General features: G+C 32.6%; 2 protein-coding genes across 2 annotated transcripts; one reads left to right on the plus strand and one right to left on the minus strand.

Annotated features, from left to right (window-relative positions):
- Positions 1–1,566: 1,566 nt before the first annotated feature.
- LOC146951314 (protein NRT1/ PTR FAMILY 1.2-like) lies at positions 1,567–6,009 on the plus strand. The gene is made up of 4 exons (XM_085747272.1): positions 1,567–1,722; positions 1,996–2,213; positions 3,987–4,537; positions 4,886–6,009. The coding sequence occupies exons 1-4, from the start codon at positions 1,620–1,622 to the stop codon at positions 5,787–5,789; spliced, it is 1,776 nt and encodes a 591-aa protein (XP_085603398.1). The 5' UTR covers positions 1,567–1,619; the 3' UTR covers positions 5,790–6,009.
- A 62-nt stretch (positions 6,010–6,071) lies between these two features.
- LOC146951315 (protein PLANT CADMIUM RESISTANCE 8-like) lies at positions 6,072–7,483 on the minus strand. The gene is made up of 4 exons (XM_085747273.1): positions 7,255–7,483; positions 6,684–6,755; positions 6,389–6,601; positions 6,072–6,292 (listed from the first exon to the last, which is right to left on the minus strand). Exons 1-4 carry the CDS (start codon positions 7,388–7,390, stop codon positions 6,201–6,203), a joined length of 513 nt encoding a protein of 170 aa, XP_085603399.1. The 5' UTR covers positions 7,391–7,483; the 3' UTR covers positions 6,072–6,200.
- Positions 7,484–16,978: the final 9,495 nt, after the last annotated feature.

Genomic DNA, 16,978 nt, shown 5'->3' on the forward strand with positions numbered 1-16,978 from the left:
CATTATCACTAGCAAGTCTTTCAATTCTGACGAAATCTTAATTACAAGCTTTGTTAATTGAAAAGAAAGATGAAGTATTTTTATAGTTTAGAATTACTTCATCTTCTTCTTTAATTAACAATGGGTTTGTCTAACATGTGCAATATTGCACATGTTAAGGTAACTAAAATTAGTAATTTTTCATTGAAAACCAACAATTATTCATTAAAAGCTACATAATTAATATAAAAATCACAAGTTCCAAGTCAAAGTTATTACTTTAAACTTCTTAACATGTGCAAATTTGCACATGATAAAAAAACCCATTAACAATATATGTCTTTAAGTTGACGGAAGCACGTCAACCAAAGGTGTCAAGGCGGCGATGATTAAAAAAAAATTAGGTTGTGCATGTGTGTTGTCCCTATTTCTGTTTAATTTTATTTGTTGAAAAATGACCATATGGCAGCATATTTTTTGAGAGAAGTATACTTTTAGTATTTCATTAGCAATCAATTTAGTAATACATGATGGTAAATGATTAAAGATACGAAAGTTAGATAAGGATATGGCTACCCTTACTAATTGATGAACAACTTTATTTATTTGCTTTTTAATAAATGTAATGATCTCAAAATTGAGAGTGTAATAAAATTGATAATTGTGAATTGATTATTGAATGAAGAGTAAAATTGATAGATTAGAACTCAATTAAAATTGATGTTCTTAGTACATAAAGGATAAAGGAAAAGATAGAAGAAATTACTCTACTAGAGAGTACCAAAGGGAGAGAGATGAGAGACTTTCATCATTTTTCTTTCATACCTCTTAATGATCATTCTTTCCCTATTTATGCACAATCACTAGCCACATGTCCACTTACCACAACCAATTACATTTTGCCACGTGTATTTTCTAATGTGCTATTTTGAATCATAACATAAATTTAATATGAGAGTTTGTTATATGTATATTACAAAACTAGATGCTATTGATCAAATGGCCGGCTTCGAACTCGTGATATCACCACTATCTCTCTTAAAGTAATTAGCAACTCTCTACGAATCCACCTCAATGTCCATATTTGCTAATTGTAAATCATGAATCCACATGATAGCATGATAAAGCCCCACAGCTTCAGCGATTTGATTTATCACGCAGTCCTTAGCATGTTTAGGGTTTGCAATCACGGATCCGCAACCATCGCACATGATACATCTTTTTCATAGTACGGACTTGGATATACTTTGTTTCAATCACTAATATAATAATGTAGATGAATCATAGTTCCATCCCAACTATTGGGTGATATTGCTTAATTCGTACAACACTCATGCCAAATTGCCAATTGAACAAAGCATATCACATCATTCAAGATAGTGTGTACTTTCTTTTATATTTTAACTAATTTAAATCTTTGTGATTCCGCTTTTAGAAATAATTAATTCGACATAGTCCAAGGATGTTACAATCTATTAGGACAATCTTGCAGTACTAAGGTATAATAAAGTCTCTCTCCAGAAGATTAGGACGGTTGACACGTGCATGAAAATTTTGAACTTCACTACGTACTTCTTTCCCTTGATATTTAAATCCTTCTCTATAGGTTTTCTTTGTGCTAATTAAGCTGAGACCAAAGCATGGAGAGGGAATTATTGGAAGGAGCAGATCCAGTTCATGATGAACTCATTCATGACCAAAAAAGACGCAAGGGTGGCTTCATTACCATGCCTTTCATCATAGGTACACATTTTTCATAACGATCATATTATATGTAGGAAGTATTCACCAAATATTTTTATTTTTGATAATTTAGTACAAAATATCAACAAAATATCAATCGATTTTGTTGATGACTAAACTCCGTTGAGAAATATGGCTGGTATAGGTATTTAATTTGTTCTCAACAAACAAACAAAAAAAAATAAGTATGTGTTTTGAGTAGAAAAAAGCTAGCTTATTTTCCTAATTAGTTTTTATATTATGGTGTTTACATGAATGATATTATTATTGCAGCAAATGAGGCACTAGCTAAGCTGGCTAGTGTTGGGCTTATACCAAACATGATATTGTATTTGACTGAGGATTACAGGATAAGAGTAGTGAAAGCAACAAAAATTATGTTCTTATGGTTAGCAGCTACTAATTTCAGTCCTTCTGTGGCTGCTTTTCTGGCTGATTCTTATATGGGTCGCTTTCTTGCTATTGGTTTAGGTTCAATTCTCAGTTTTCTGGTAACATCCTTTCTCCTTAAAGTCTTGTTCCATCTTGGTGAAATAAGTTTTGTTAAAAGCACAGTGTTGTCATTGGATCATTTAATGTCCTGTCGTTTTTTATTTATGAGTTCCTATTTATTTAGATTTGAAAAAAAATCTTATATTATCTTAGATTTTTACATCTGGTATAACTCGTCCTTATCAAGAGACTTATTTACCTATATTTTTTAAACCAGTTTGTAAAGTGAAACGTGTCACTTATTATAAATTTTTATCAAGAGACCTATCTTACCTATATTTTTTACGTGGAACTTAGATTTTCTCTCAAATATATTGATTAATATTTTTTACTCCACTTTTTTTTTTGAGAGAGAGTACACCACTTGTTATTATTTTGTATTTTTTTTGAAGGATTGTTATTATTTTGTATTTAAAACTAGCACCTTTGAGAGTGATGCATATAATAATATGTTGGAATACTTCCAAAACATAAATTTGTAAAATTACATTTGGTAAATTATATGTAATGGTCCCCTCAAACAAAAAAAAAATGTAATGATCACATTCAATCACAAATGGTTGTGCCGTTTTGGAATTCTGGTGTGTTTGAATGGCATCGGTAGGAGTAGAACCATCACGTGTGTTTCCTTACAAACGGGGGATGTATATAATGTTCTGATTAAATTATGTTGAAATGTTTTCAAAGTGTTGTTTCTTCCCTTTACAAGGAATATGAGCTCCATTGCACATACATTTTTTATTGAAGGAAAAGTGTTGTATCTGGCACCGATACAAAATCGATACTTGTGATTATATTCAATTATATAATTTTTTTTAAAATTTTATCGATGTTGACATGTCTATATCAATGTCGTGTTCAGTATCCGTGTCTGTCCGTGCTTCGTAGGCTACGAGTTCCTCTATAAATAAAAACACTTTTTAGATAGAAAGAGATGTGATTTTCATATTTTTATCTGCCAAAAAAAAACTTTATTTTGTAACTATTTGAACTATACTACTAGCTTATTAATTAACTAATCATTTTTTCTTGAAACATCAACTCTCTCTTGTGAATTCGTGATGGGGGTACACAAGTATTAACATGACCTAATAAGTAACATAGCACGACTGACAGTTGCTTCGGTTGTATGAATTTAAAAATCAAATACTTGTACGTTAGATTTAAATAAAACTAATTTCAAGTTGATTTGTACCATGTAGTAGTATAATATTTTTAAACACTTTGAAGTTTGATCTTAAGAATATTCTCAAGTATTTTTGTAAGGTAAGATCAAGTACGTTTGCTTAAGATAATTTATTCGAAAAAAAATGTTTTAAATAAAACACTTTATAGGATTAAACTTATTATGTACCAAAAATAAATAAATAAAGAATTAAACTTAATAACATAGTATGATTTATTTTTTTTATGAGGGGAACATATAGTATGAAATTATTAGAAAACGTGACTGAATATAAGTTAATAAAACAAAACCAAAATTATAGATAATTAATTTGATTTTATGCTCAAGAGGTTGATCAACGACCTTGGATTCTTGGAAGCAATTTATTTGCTACTATAGTGTTCATATGAATTGTGCAACTATGCCTAACTAGTTATTTTTACTTTGTCATTGTGATTTAAAATGTAAAATTTTAATTAATCATCTATCCTATGATCTATAATAAGATTCGATTCACAATTCAAAAAATAATCTTCGCATTCATGATTTGAATCTTGATTTGATAAATAAGAATACGCGTAGAAAATGAGATAAACTTTTGTTACAGGGAATGGCAGTGATGTGGTTAACAGCCATGATTCCACAGGCAAGGCCACCTTCTTGCAACCATCATTCAACAGAAAACTGCCAATCTGCAACATCATCTCAAATAGCTATACTATTCTCTTGTCTTGCTCTCATATCCATTGGAGGAGGTGGAATATCATGTTCCTTATCTTTTGGTGCTGATCAACTCAACAAAAAAACTGATCCTAACAATCAAAGGGTGTTGGAAAGCTTCATAAGTTGGTACATTGCTTCTCAAGCTATTGCGGTAGTTTTTTCCTTGACAGCAATAATCTATATCCAAGATCATCTTGGTTGGAAACTAGGTTTTGGTGTTCCAGCTGCTTTTATGTTCTTGTCAACTTTGTTGTTCTTCCTTGTTTCATCGTGTTATGTCAAGAACAAACCACATAGCAGCATGCTTAGTGGCTTTGCTCAAGTAATAGTTGTTTCCTATAAGAACAGAAATCTCCCACTTCCACCTAAGGATTCAGTTGGAATGTATCACCAAAACAACGACTCAACCCTTGTTGCTCCGACTGATAGATTAAGGTTGAACTTGAATGCAATATTTTTTTACCTAATATTGTCTAAATCGACTGAATCGCCAATTTAGTCCCTAAAATTGCAGGCGTCTAAATGATTCCTGAAATTGAAAATACTCGATCACATTAGTCTTGTCGGATAATTTTAAGGACTAATTTGACCGATTCATAGAGCTAATGTGATTAAAGATTTTCAATTTCACGGACGACTGTTTAGGAGTATCAATAATTCCATGGACTAACACTTGGTCGACAAGCCCTACAATTTCAGGACAATTTTGGCGATTCACTCGATCTTAATTAAGTATGATAGAAACAATAATAATTAACTTGAGGTGATACTTTTGAGTTTTAGGTTTCTGAATAAAGCTTGCATCATCAAAGATAGAGAAAAAGATAAAGCCTCTGATGGATCAGCCTCAAAGAGATGGAATCTATGTACAATAGATCAAGTTGAAGAGCTAAAAGCCATCATCAAAATCATTCCCATTTGGTCTTCAAGTATCATGGTGTCAGTTAGCAGTTGCCAATCCTCATATCATTTGCTACAAGCCCAAACCATGGACAGACACATCACTTCAAACTTTGAAATTCCAGCAGGATCGTTCAGTGTCTTCATAATGTTGGCAGTGTTCATAACTGCAGGCGTTTACGACCGTATCTTCCTTCCTCTCGCGTCGAAGATAAGAGGAAAACAAGTTACTATCAGTGCTAAAAAAAGAATTGGAATTGGAATTTTTTTCTCCATTCTAGACTTGGTAGTTTCAGCAATTGTGGAAACTATAAGGAGAAAAAAAGCAATTCAAGAAGGATATATTGATAATCCAAAAGCAGTTATAAACATGTCTGCAATGTGGCTTATTCCACATAATATTCTGTGTGGAATATCAGAAGCATTTAATGCAATAGGCCAATCAGAATTCTATTACTCTCAGTTTCCAAGCAGCATGTCGAGCATTGCAGCGTCGCTGTTCACCTTAGGATCCGCTTTTGGAAACTTACTTGCTTCTCTTATAGTCAGCATTGTTGATGACATTACTTCAAGAGGGGGAAAAGAGAGTTGGGTCTCGGATAATGTTAACAAGGGTCGTTATGATAAGTATTATTGGCTTCTTACCATAATGAGTATTCTTAATATAATGTACTATTTGATTTGTAGTTGGACTTACGGACCAAGTGATGTTGAAGCTGCATCAGAGAAGGAGGAACGGTTAACTATACGAGCGAGTCACGTTCATCATGAAAAAGAGGCCTCTTAGGTGCAGAATCCAATCCTCAACAAATTGTTCACTTAATAATAGTCATGTCATGCTGGTCTGGTCGCAATGTAATTAATTAAATTTAAAACTGTTTCCTACCAAAATGAGAGAAGAACTCAATTTGGTTGGTACTTGGTATTATTTATTTTTTTTGCTTTTTTTGGTTCTTCCATTCAAGGTATAACAGTTCCATCCATGAATAAAAAATATTTGAGCACTATGGTTGTATCTTGCAATTTACTAGTCTTCACTTATTATAAGTTATATATTTGAGACAGAAAACTGTGAAATTGCCAACTTATAGCTTTATTTTCTTATAATTCAGTTACAAGCATCAAACACAAACACAAAAACCAATCAAAAGAAATAGAATTTTCACTCATTTTGAAAGAACTGATGAAATAGCTGTGATCACTTAGACATGAATTGAGTTGAGGGAGGTTTGTTCAATGTTGGATCACTTTGCTGTTTTGAATGCTGTAGTGCAAGAATACCATTCCACCCTGCACTCAAAAAATTTGTTATAGTTGTCAACTTTGAGTCACTTTATAAATGAACATTTTTATTCATCAAATATAAAGTGGAGGTGAATTAAATACCAAGAGCAGGGTCAAGTCCTCTAATTTTGAGCTCTCTGAACTCTTGACATAGGGAACAACAAGGACAAAAGATGTGAGAAATCACATCTGAATGTGGAGCTTCCACCAAATCATACTTCTTCCTTAACTTTGTTCTATACTTTGAACCCATAATCCATTGTGTGCACAAAGCAGGCATCATTAGCAGGTAAATGAAGCTTCCAAGATGGCAACCTTACATTATTACAATTAACAATTAATTAGAGCATTTTCATTTTATTTAATCAAATACATGGTGAGTTGAGGAGGTACTTACTAAGTTCTCCACCATCCAATACTTCTGCTATCTGTCCAAATGTTACACAAGGCAAAAATGCTGTCATAATAGCTGCAAACCATAAAAAAAGAAGGTATATATATAATCAGATAAACTATTCCTGCATATTACAAGTTTAACAATGAAATAATAATGTGTTTGGCAAGCAAAAATTTGCTTCTTTCAACTCTAAAGAATTCAAACAATTCATAGTTCATAGTAGGGATAAAAACAAAGAAGTCATGTGCTATTGACATGAACACAGATGACACGTCGACGCCGATAATAATTTGAGAAAATGAAATAATTGAATGTATCTATACGTGTTGATGTCAGACACAGATGACGTGTTGGATACACTTTCAATTTGAAGTGTCGGTGCTACATATATTTGTGACGGTCCATGTGCTCAAGAATTACTTAAGAACTTCAACAAGGTTAGATATTACCAAATTTCATCAAGTTTTTTCTTTACAATTTTTAACAAAAGTTGAAACAGATAAATAAACTAGCTATTATAAATAAACAAACTAGTTCAATGGAATTAAAGTTGAGTAGATATTAGTATTACCATTTGTTTGGTTCTCATGACAGTCAAATAGTCCAGTACTCCATGGACTCCCTACTTGCTGAATTGTATTAGCTTCATACCTTGAGCCAACAGCAGGTTCCTGCTGCTGAGTCTTCTGCTCCTCAGTGGTCTGCATCTCCCTTTTCTTTTTCTAGAAATTGTTCCAACAATGATAGAACACAAAAACTAAACAAAGAGTAGAATGAGCTTGTTGTTCAAGTAAGTTAATGATCATATATATATATATATATATATATATATATATATATATATATATATATATATATATATATATATATATATATATATATATATTGCATGTTGGAATTCTAATGTTTGCTTATAATATTATCCATTGCATGTTGGAATTTGAAAAGTCATTTGACCATAATTAATTTTGGTTCAATAAATAGATTCCTGAATTAAAAAAAAAGTTATAACTCGATTTCTGAATTTGTTAATAATTTGTAATTAGGTCCCTGAATTTTAAATAGTTTACAATTAAGTTTGTAAATTTAGGAACACAAATACAAATATTTAAAATTTCATAGACCCAATAAAAATAATTTAATTGTTTAAGAGGGACCTCATTATAAATTATTCAAAATATCAGGGACTCTAATAAAAAAAATAAGTTCAAAATAATCAAATTAAATATTTTTGAAAAACTTAATGATTCAGTTACAAAAAAAAAATTAAAATTAAGGAACATATTTAGAAATTCTTAAATAATTTAGAAATCAACAAAATAATTAAGCTTTTTTTTATAAAGTTTAGAATTTAATTTATACAAGTCAATGACAAGTAGCTTCGTTTTTTTTGACTAAATGACAAGTAGCTTCATACACCCTTCCTCATCCTATTGATAAAAAAAGAATACTTATATAATTTAAAATAAAGTCAAAAGAATGGAAAAATGTATATTAAATTTTAGTTAATCTCAACGTATTAAGCAGTCTTATCTTGTATAGCAAGCTGTGACATGCATGAAGGTGGACAACTAGAATTAAAACAATGAAATTGAATTAATGTCTTCTTTCTCTAAGAATCGGAGGACTAAAGCAAAATATATATATACACACACATAGAGATCAAGTTTAAAAAAAAAAAAAAATTATAGAGATCAAGCATTATTTCCCCTCTTTCAAGGGTCAGCAGAATACCTCTAACTATATAAAGGTCAAAGCCATAATGTGAATGCGAATACTAGTTTTTGTGGCTATATTTCCATTGAAATTGAAGGTCAACGGACCTTTTAAGTTATTGGAATGTTGAGGTTGCATAGTTGTAAGCTTAGTTTACAGAATATCATTACTCTTTTTTTGTCAAGACATTACTCTTTATCATTACAGCCTCATCAAAGGTTAATATATGCATTTTATATACTTCTTCAAGAAAAAATATATGCATTTTATAAGACATTGGACCGAACCTGCAAATTTGCTGAATGATTTGAATACAGGAAGTAATAACAATAATAGATACAAATACCATATTTTTTGGTCAAGCAGGTTAACAACAGAATCTCACACATTTATCATAGAGAAGCGAGGAACTTGAGATTCGAACTCCGACTCTTATATATTATTGTCTCTACAACTACCAACTGATTTGTGCTTACAAAACATATTCGTATAAGAATTGTCCCTACAGATACAAATAACATATTCGTATAAATGATAGATATAGAATTATAGTTCCAATAACTAAAGTAAATTCTTATTAAAAAAAACTAGAGTACATTTATAGATAAAACATAAACAACAAACTTCATAACCTAAGAGACAAATCAAGTTCAAAAATTCCAGAATGACATGCTTGTTTCTTGATGGTATGGTGATCAACGGATCTGCCAACCCGAGCTGACTTGTTTACAAGTATTTATACTATTACACATGAGAGATAAGTTTAAATTAACAAATTTTCCTGAGTATAAAACTCACCAACCAAACTACATACTAATGTAAGAGCAATAAAAAAGAAGAAGCGGGGCAGACAGGCTTAGTTTAGATAAAATAATTGGCATGTATACATTTTCAAATATCATTCATAAAAGGTGGTTTTTACAAACTCAATTGCATTAACAAAACTTCATTCATTTCTATTCCAAGTGCTCTTAAATTACATATTTTCCCGGAGTCATTTCAAGTTCATATCTCATCTCAAGTAAAAGAACATTTAATCACTTCATATCGACATATGACATATGATCGTCATTTAATCAATGCATGCCACCTAATTTTTCATGTTGGATCATTAATCCAACATTGACCTTATATGTGTATAATTATATATTGTGGACTGTCATTTAAGTTAGGCCCAATTAAAGTGATTTAATAAGGGAAGTTATACCCCACACCCCTACATTTGTACCTTCACCCCAACATTTAACACAAAGTTCCAATTTTACCCTTTATATAAAATCAAACTCAATCACTCTTTCACTTGTTCACCCACCCTTTTTCTGGAAATCTCACAACAAACGTTCACCCACACCTTCTTATGGAAAACGTTCGTAAGCATTTCATGATTGAGGTTGTGTTTGTTCTCTCAATCGTTTACCGAAATCTTTGATTGAGGTTTTCTAGATTACCGGAATTGTTCCGCTCCATGGTTGTGTTGGATCCATGTCGTGTTTTGGGTTACTGGAATCAAAATCGTTCTTTGATTATACGGTGTACTATCCAATTTCATAGTTGGAGGTTTGAGAATTGTTTTCATAAATTAAAGAAGTTTTGGTAATTATTTTGTCTCCTATAGCCGACGTGTGAGAGAACAGAAACAACCTAACATCATGGATTGCTCTATCACTTTTTTTAGTCACAATATTGGGAGTGCTCGTGTAAGTGCTACAGCACACATGACTTGATGATTTCACAAGCAGGAACATTAATATATATTTATCGGAAAGAATGTGTGGAGTTTTTTGGCATAGCTTTCGAAAAACTAAAGATGAATGTTCCGGGAAAATTTTGGAAATGTATTATAGGATGAATAAATTGGAAATACATACTCGGAAAAATAGCACGTAGGGGTGAACTTGAATGGGAAATGTTGAAATTGAGAAAAATAGCACGTAGGGGTGAACTCTTGAATGGGAAATGTTGAAATTGAGGGTGAAAAATTATGTGGAAAAAGGTTAAACAACAGAGAGGGTAAAATTGGAAATTTTAAAGATTTGTAGGGGTGAAAGTACATGTGTCGGGGTATAGGGTAAAATTTTGGCTTAAACGCACTTTTCACCCCCTAACTTTGCATAAGTTGCAATTTTGGCCCCCTATTAAAAAAAAATGGTAAAAGTGACCCCCCATGTCTACCCCCTTTTGCAAAACGTCAATTTTGACTTGGTCAATCCTACGTGTCATGCCACCTGGGTATTTTTTGAATTAAAAAATAAAAGAAAAAGCCACGTGTGTATTTATAGAATTAAAAAAAATAAAAAAGAAAAAGAAAAAAGGGAGGCACGTGATTCTCTCTTCTTCCCCATTCTTTCTCTTCCTCCCCATTCTTTCTTCCTCTTCCTTCTTTCCTAACCCACCGCCCCCTTTTTCCTCCACCCACCGTGGTGCCTATACCCACCATTTATCAAACAAAATACATAAATGGTATAGGCACCACGAATCCCTATTCCCGAAGGCCCTCCCGAATCTCTTGATTTTAACTACTGGCATTATCAGATTCCGAATCCATTAATTCAAGATCTGTAAACAGTGTCAACTCTTGCAAATTGAAGGGTGTCAAAGTTGTTCCACTTAAAGAGAATAATATCTTAGAGCAAACTGAGGGAAATGTAATTGAAAGTTTCTCTGCACAGGAAGAGGAAGACAATGAGAAGTATCTTAGTTTACTGAAAGTATTGACTGAAGGGAACAATTGGAAAAGGAAGTGTAAAGTGGTAGAGCGGTTAAGACTCTTGCTGTGGGATGATGAGGAAGCCAGGATTTTTATGAGGGCCAATGGATTTGTTGAAGCACTTTTTCAATTTCTTCAATCAGTTGTGCATGAAGGGAATGCGATGGCTCTGGAAAATGGAGCTATGGCTTTGTTCAACCTGGCTGTGAATAACAACAGGTAGGACACATAATGATTTTAGATTTGAACAGTAATGTGAATCTACTTTGTATATGTTCACAAATTTAAAACAGTTATCATTATTGTTCCTAGTGCTCAAGGTCGAAAATGCAGAGAAGACGAGCATAGTTCACAAGTGCATGCTGAAAATAATGTTGTCACCTATTGAATTGCAACTTTTATTTAGGACGTTCCAATGTTAAACTGGACTAAATATTTTTGAAGAAATAGAAGTATTAAGTTCCAATAATTATTTCTGAATTAGGATAATGGTTGCTATTTTATTTCTTTTGTTCTTTCTTTTCTTTAGTGCAATTCATTAACATAAACTCAGATCTCTTTTTCTTCAACAGAAATAAGGAACTTATGATATCAGCGGGAATCTTTCTTGCCTTGAAGAAGCCAAGCATATGATTGGCGCGAGTCAGGCTGTGCAGTTCCTAATCCAGATGAAGGGGGCGGTGGGTTAGGAAAGAAGGAAGAGGAAGAAAGAATGGGGAGGAAGAGAAAGAATGGGGAAGAAGAGAGAATCACGTGCCTCCCTTTTTTCTTTTTCTTTTTTATTTTTTTTAATTCTATAAATACACGCGTGGCTTTTTCTTTTATTTTTTAATTCAAAAAATACCCAGGTGGCATGACACGTAAGATTGACCAAGTCAAAATTGACGTTTTGCAAAAGGGGGTAGACATGGGGGGTCACTTTTGCCATTTTTTTTAATAGGGGACCAAAATTGCAACTTATGCAAAGTTAGGGGGTGAAAAGTGCGTTTAAGCCTAAAATTTTCTCTAATAAGGTTTGGCTAAAGTGGGCTTATGAGTATCTAATAGGGTGTGGGCCTTGAATTCTGCTCTTTACCCAAACGGTTCTGCTCATTCCCAAAGTAAAAGTCCAAAATGCCCATACGCATGTTAACATGTGTTAGTGTATTATGAGCGTATGTTAAGTCACGCTACGTGACTTAACATGCGTTAGTGTAGTATGAACGTGACTTAAGTCACGTACCACTTAGCACTAGCGCAAGTTAACTCACGCTAGTTGGCCAGTGAAGAACAAACGTTTTTTCCAACTTTGGTCAGCTTTTCAACATTCAATGTACACGTTTTTTACCACTTTCACACGTTTTTTTTACCACATTTATGTTAGATACAACCTAGGTTCACATTTCTACCTATAAATACCCTCACATACTTCCCATATTCCTCACATTATCTCCTCCCACTCTCTCACTCTAATTCTCTTCTTTCTTTGTTTTTTTTTCAATATTCTCTTTGGGGGATAAAAGTGATCAAAATTCGTCGGGGTAAAATAGTGAGTAGCCGACTTGGGGAAGTGATCGACCCTTGGGATAATTTTAAATCTGATTTTTTAACCGCAGAAACTTTTTACCGTGGGTAAAAAGAACTTCTTGTGGTAAAAAAAAACAGATTTAAATTTAGCCCAAGGGTTGATGATGTATTTTCCCCAAGAAGGCTGCTCACTATTTTACCCCACGAAGATTGATTACTTTTTACCCCCAAAAAGGATAAAATAAGTAGATTTAGTGAATTAGTTCAAAATTATTGTATGAATAATTGTAATGTATGAATTATCAATGAAATGAGATATTGTTATATTTACTTTTATTTATATTTAGTCCATTTGCTTTTATTAATTTAGTCCATTTACTTTTATTTATATTTGTATTTATTTAAAGAATAATATCGAATCAATAATTTAGAATAATGTTAACAAAATAATTTCAGAATAATGTTAATAAAATAATTTAGAATAAAGTTAAGAAAATAATTTAGATTAATGTAAACAAAATAATTTAGAATAAAGTTAAAAAATTAATTTAGAAAAAATTAAGAAAATAATTTAGATTAATGTAAACAAAATAATTTAGAATAAAGTTAAAAAATTAATTTAGAATAATGTTAAGAAAATAATTTAGATTAATGTAAACAAAATAATTTCAGAATAATGTTAATAAAATAATTTAGAATAAAGTTAAGAAAATAATTTAGATTAATGTAAAAAAAATTATAATAAAGTTAATAAATTAATTTAGAATAAATTCCTTAAATGTAACAAAAAAAAAGGCCTAATTGAAAATTATTTAGTGCATAGTTTTTATATGCACTAAATGCAGTCAAAAAACAGTAAAAAAAACGTGTAAAAATCAATAAAACCATGGTTGAATAACCGACCAAAGTCCAACAAACGTGTTCTTGAGTTGTGACCACCGGCCTAACTAGCGTGAGTTAACTCACGTTAGTGTTAACCTGTGCGTGAGTTAACTCACGCTAGTGTTAATCCTTGGTGTGTTAACTTGTGCGTGAGTTAACTCACGCTAGTGTTAATCCTTGGTGTGAGTTAACTCACGCTAGTGTTAATCCTGGGCTCAAGAACACGTTTTTTTGACTTTGTTCAATGTATTTTAATTGATTTTACACGTTTTTGTTAAGTTTTTACACGTTTTTTGACCCTATTTATGGTAGATATAACCTATGTTACAATCTCCCCCTATATATACACCTCTAAACTTTCTCATTTCCTCACACCATCTCCCATTCTCACTCTCTCCCCCCCTATGAATCTTCTTCCTTTCCTTCTCTTTTTCCTTCTTTATTTTGGTGTAAAAAAAGAAAGGATGATAAGTAGTGGGAATGCTGGGGAAAAGATAAGTAGTGAGCAGCTTTCTTGGGAAAAGAACCACATTGAGTAAAACTAAATGTGCAGATTTAGTTTTACCCCAGGAAGGTTGGTTTTCTTGTGGTTTATTTTTAGGTTTACCCCAGGAAGATAGGTTTTCTGGTGGTTTTTATTTTTTCGCAGATTTAGTTTTACCTATTGTAAATGTAATAAGAATTATATTAATAAAATGATATTTTATATCCATTATTTTTGTTTCTTTATTTTTGTTAATTGTTGCATTTATGTTACGATTGCGTATTGAAGAATTAGAATAAATTCAGCGTGAATTCGAATAAATATTGTGATAGCGTGAATTCGAATAAAAAGTGCGATAGCGAGAATTCGAATAAAATAAAAAGTACGATAGCGTGAATTCGAATAAAAAGTGCGATAGCGTGAATTCTAATAAAATAAAAAGTACGATAGCGTGAATTCGAATAAAAATTGCGATAGCGTGAATTCGAATAAAAAGTGCGATAGCGTGAATTCGAATAAAAAGTGCGATAGCGTGAATTCGAATAAAATAAAAAGTACGATAGTGTGAATTCGAATAAAAAGTGTGATAGCGTGAATTCGAATAAAATAAAAAGTACGATAGCGTGAATTCAAATAAAAATTGCGATAGCGTGAATTCGAATAAAAAGTGTGATAGCGTGAATTCGAATAAAAAGTGCGATAGCGTGAATTCGAATAAAATAAAAAGTGCGATAGCGTGAATTCGAATAAAATAAAAAGTACGATAACGTGAATTCGAATAAAAAGTGCGATAGCGTGAATTCGAATAAAAAGTGTGATAGCGTGGATTCGAATAAAATAAAAAGTACGATAGCGTGAATTCGAATAAAAATTGCGATAGCGTGAATTCGAATAAAGAGTGCGATAGCGTGAATTCGAATAAAATAAAAAGTACGATAGTGTGAATTCCAATAAAAATTGCGATAGTGTGAATTCGAATAAAAAGTGCGATAGCGTGAATTCGACTAAAATAAAAATTGTGATAGCGTGAATTCAAATAAAAATTGCGATAGAGGTATCGTTACATTACATAAACGACATGTATGTCAACAATTACATTACATTCCGGAATGTACCTTCCAAGTGCAACAATTATCTTACCACTGAATGGGGCAAATTCAAACTTGCTAAGTAGCAGGACTCCAACATTCGATGAGCATCTTGAACGATGGTATTCAAGTGCCAACGAAATGAGCTCCATTCCTTGACACTTGAGTACCATCGTTCAAGATGCTCATCGAATGTTGGAGTCCTGCCGATTAACAAGTTTGAATTGCCCCATCCAGTGTAAGACAATTGTTGCAGTTGGAATGTGCAATCCAACTACAACAATCATCTTACCTCTGAAATGGGGTAAATTCAAACTTGCCAAACAACATGGACTCAAGCATTTCGCTCGACATTCATGCTTTCCTTTGAAAAGAATAAATTTTTGTTAGGCTTGATTTAGATTAAGGTATTCAAGTGCCACCGAAATGAGGTCCATTCCTTGACACCTAATACCTTCATCTAAACCAGCCTAACAAGAATTTAATCTTTTCAAAGGAAAAACATGAATGCCGAGCGAAATGCTTGAGTCCTCACCGTTTGGCAAATTTGAACTACCCCATTTCAGAGGTAAGACAATTGTTGTAGTTGGAATGCACCTTACCCTAACTAACGACGATCTTCTGGCGGAATCAAGCTGTTGATGATATCTTCAGTTGATCTCAGCAACGTCACCCGCATATCGATCCACTGGAACTTGGTGTGCTCCCAAAACATGCTCGTCACGTTTTCGTCGTTCTTTAACTCCACACAAGTGAATGATACCCTCTGATCGTCGAGCTTTGGACGTTTATACCGAACGTTTTGCACCCTCCTTGTGTCTCTGGGGTTGACTCCTTGGTTGAATTCATTCAGTTGATCCTTGAGACCTCTTAACGTTACATCAAGGCACCGAACCTTCAACCTCTGAGGTTCTCCGCCGTTGAATTGTGCATGAACGTCGATCCACCCGACCATTGCTTCAAATCTACACAATTACAAATTAAACACAATCAATGAAAAACTCATTCAAACATTTCATCAAACACTTGGAGTGCAAATTATACATAAACCCTAAAAATAATAACTACAACATAAACATGCAAAAATCTAAATAATTAAGCAATATTACTCATTTGCTGTAACATTGTATCATATGTTGCAAAAAAAAAAAAAAAATTAAACAAACCCTAAATCTAAAAAAATCTAATCTAAGTGTAAAAAATCTAACATAATCATGCAAACATCTAAACATCATAACAATTAAGCACTATAAGTCATTTGCATGTAGCAATCTATCATTTCTTGCAAAAAAAATTAAAATTTTAACAAAACACTAAACCAAAAAAAATTCTAGATTAAGTGAAAAAAATCTATCATACCAACATAATTTAAGTGAAAGCTTACTTGTTCTTGTTGTTGTAGTGTTGTTTGATTTGAAGTTGAAGGAATTTTGGAGTTGGGTAATTTGAGAGAGAATTGAGATTTGAGTGTGTGGTGTTAGATAATGAGGCAGGATGAGGTTCTGACTGGACTTATAACAGCACGCAACGCAACTTAAGTCACGCAGCGTGACTTAAGTTGCGTTTATTTTCTAACTAGCGCATGTTAACTCACGCTACGCATGTTAACATGCGTAGGGGCATTTTGGACTTTTACTTTGGGAATGAGAAGAACCGTTTGGGTAAAGAGCAGAACTCGTGGGCCTTTAATGTGTAGAGACTAATGAGTAATTCTATTTTTATGATGGGCTAAAATAGAAATACCAATAGTTAACCCTAAGTTGGGTGCTATAAATAAAGAGGTCATGGTCCCCAAGTCACACACCAAGCCGCCGTTCTTTGCTGACATCACATCATGAGATCAAGAGAATAACAAAGGGTTCTCTCAGTAAGAGTGTGTGTTGATCTGGAATGTCATTACCACATCAACAAT

Source organism: Medicago sativa, chromosome 2, assembly GCF_051527215.1.
Source record: "Medicago sativa cultivar Bolivia chromosome 2, Bolivia_mono, whole genome shotgun sequence".
Taxonomy (NCBI): Eukaryota; Viridiplantae; Streptophyta; class Magnoliopsida; order Fabales; family Fabaceae; genus Medicago; species Medicago sativa.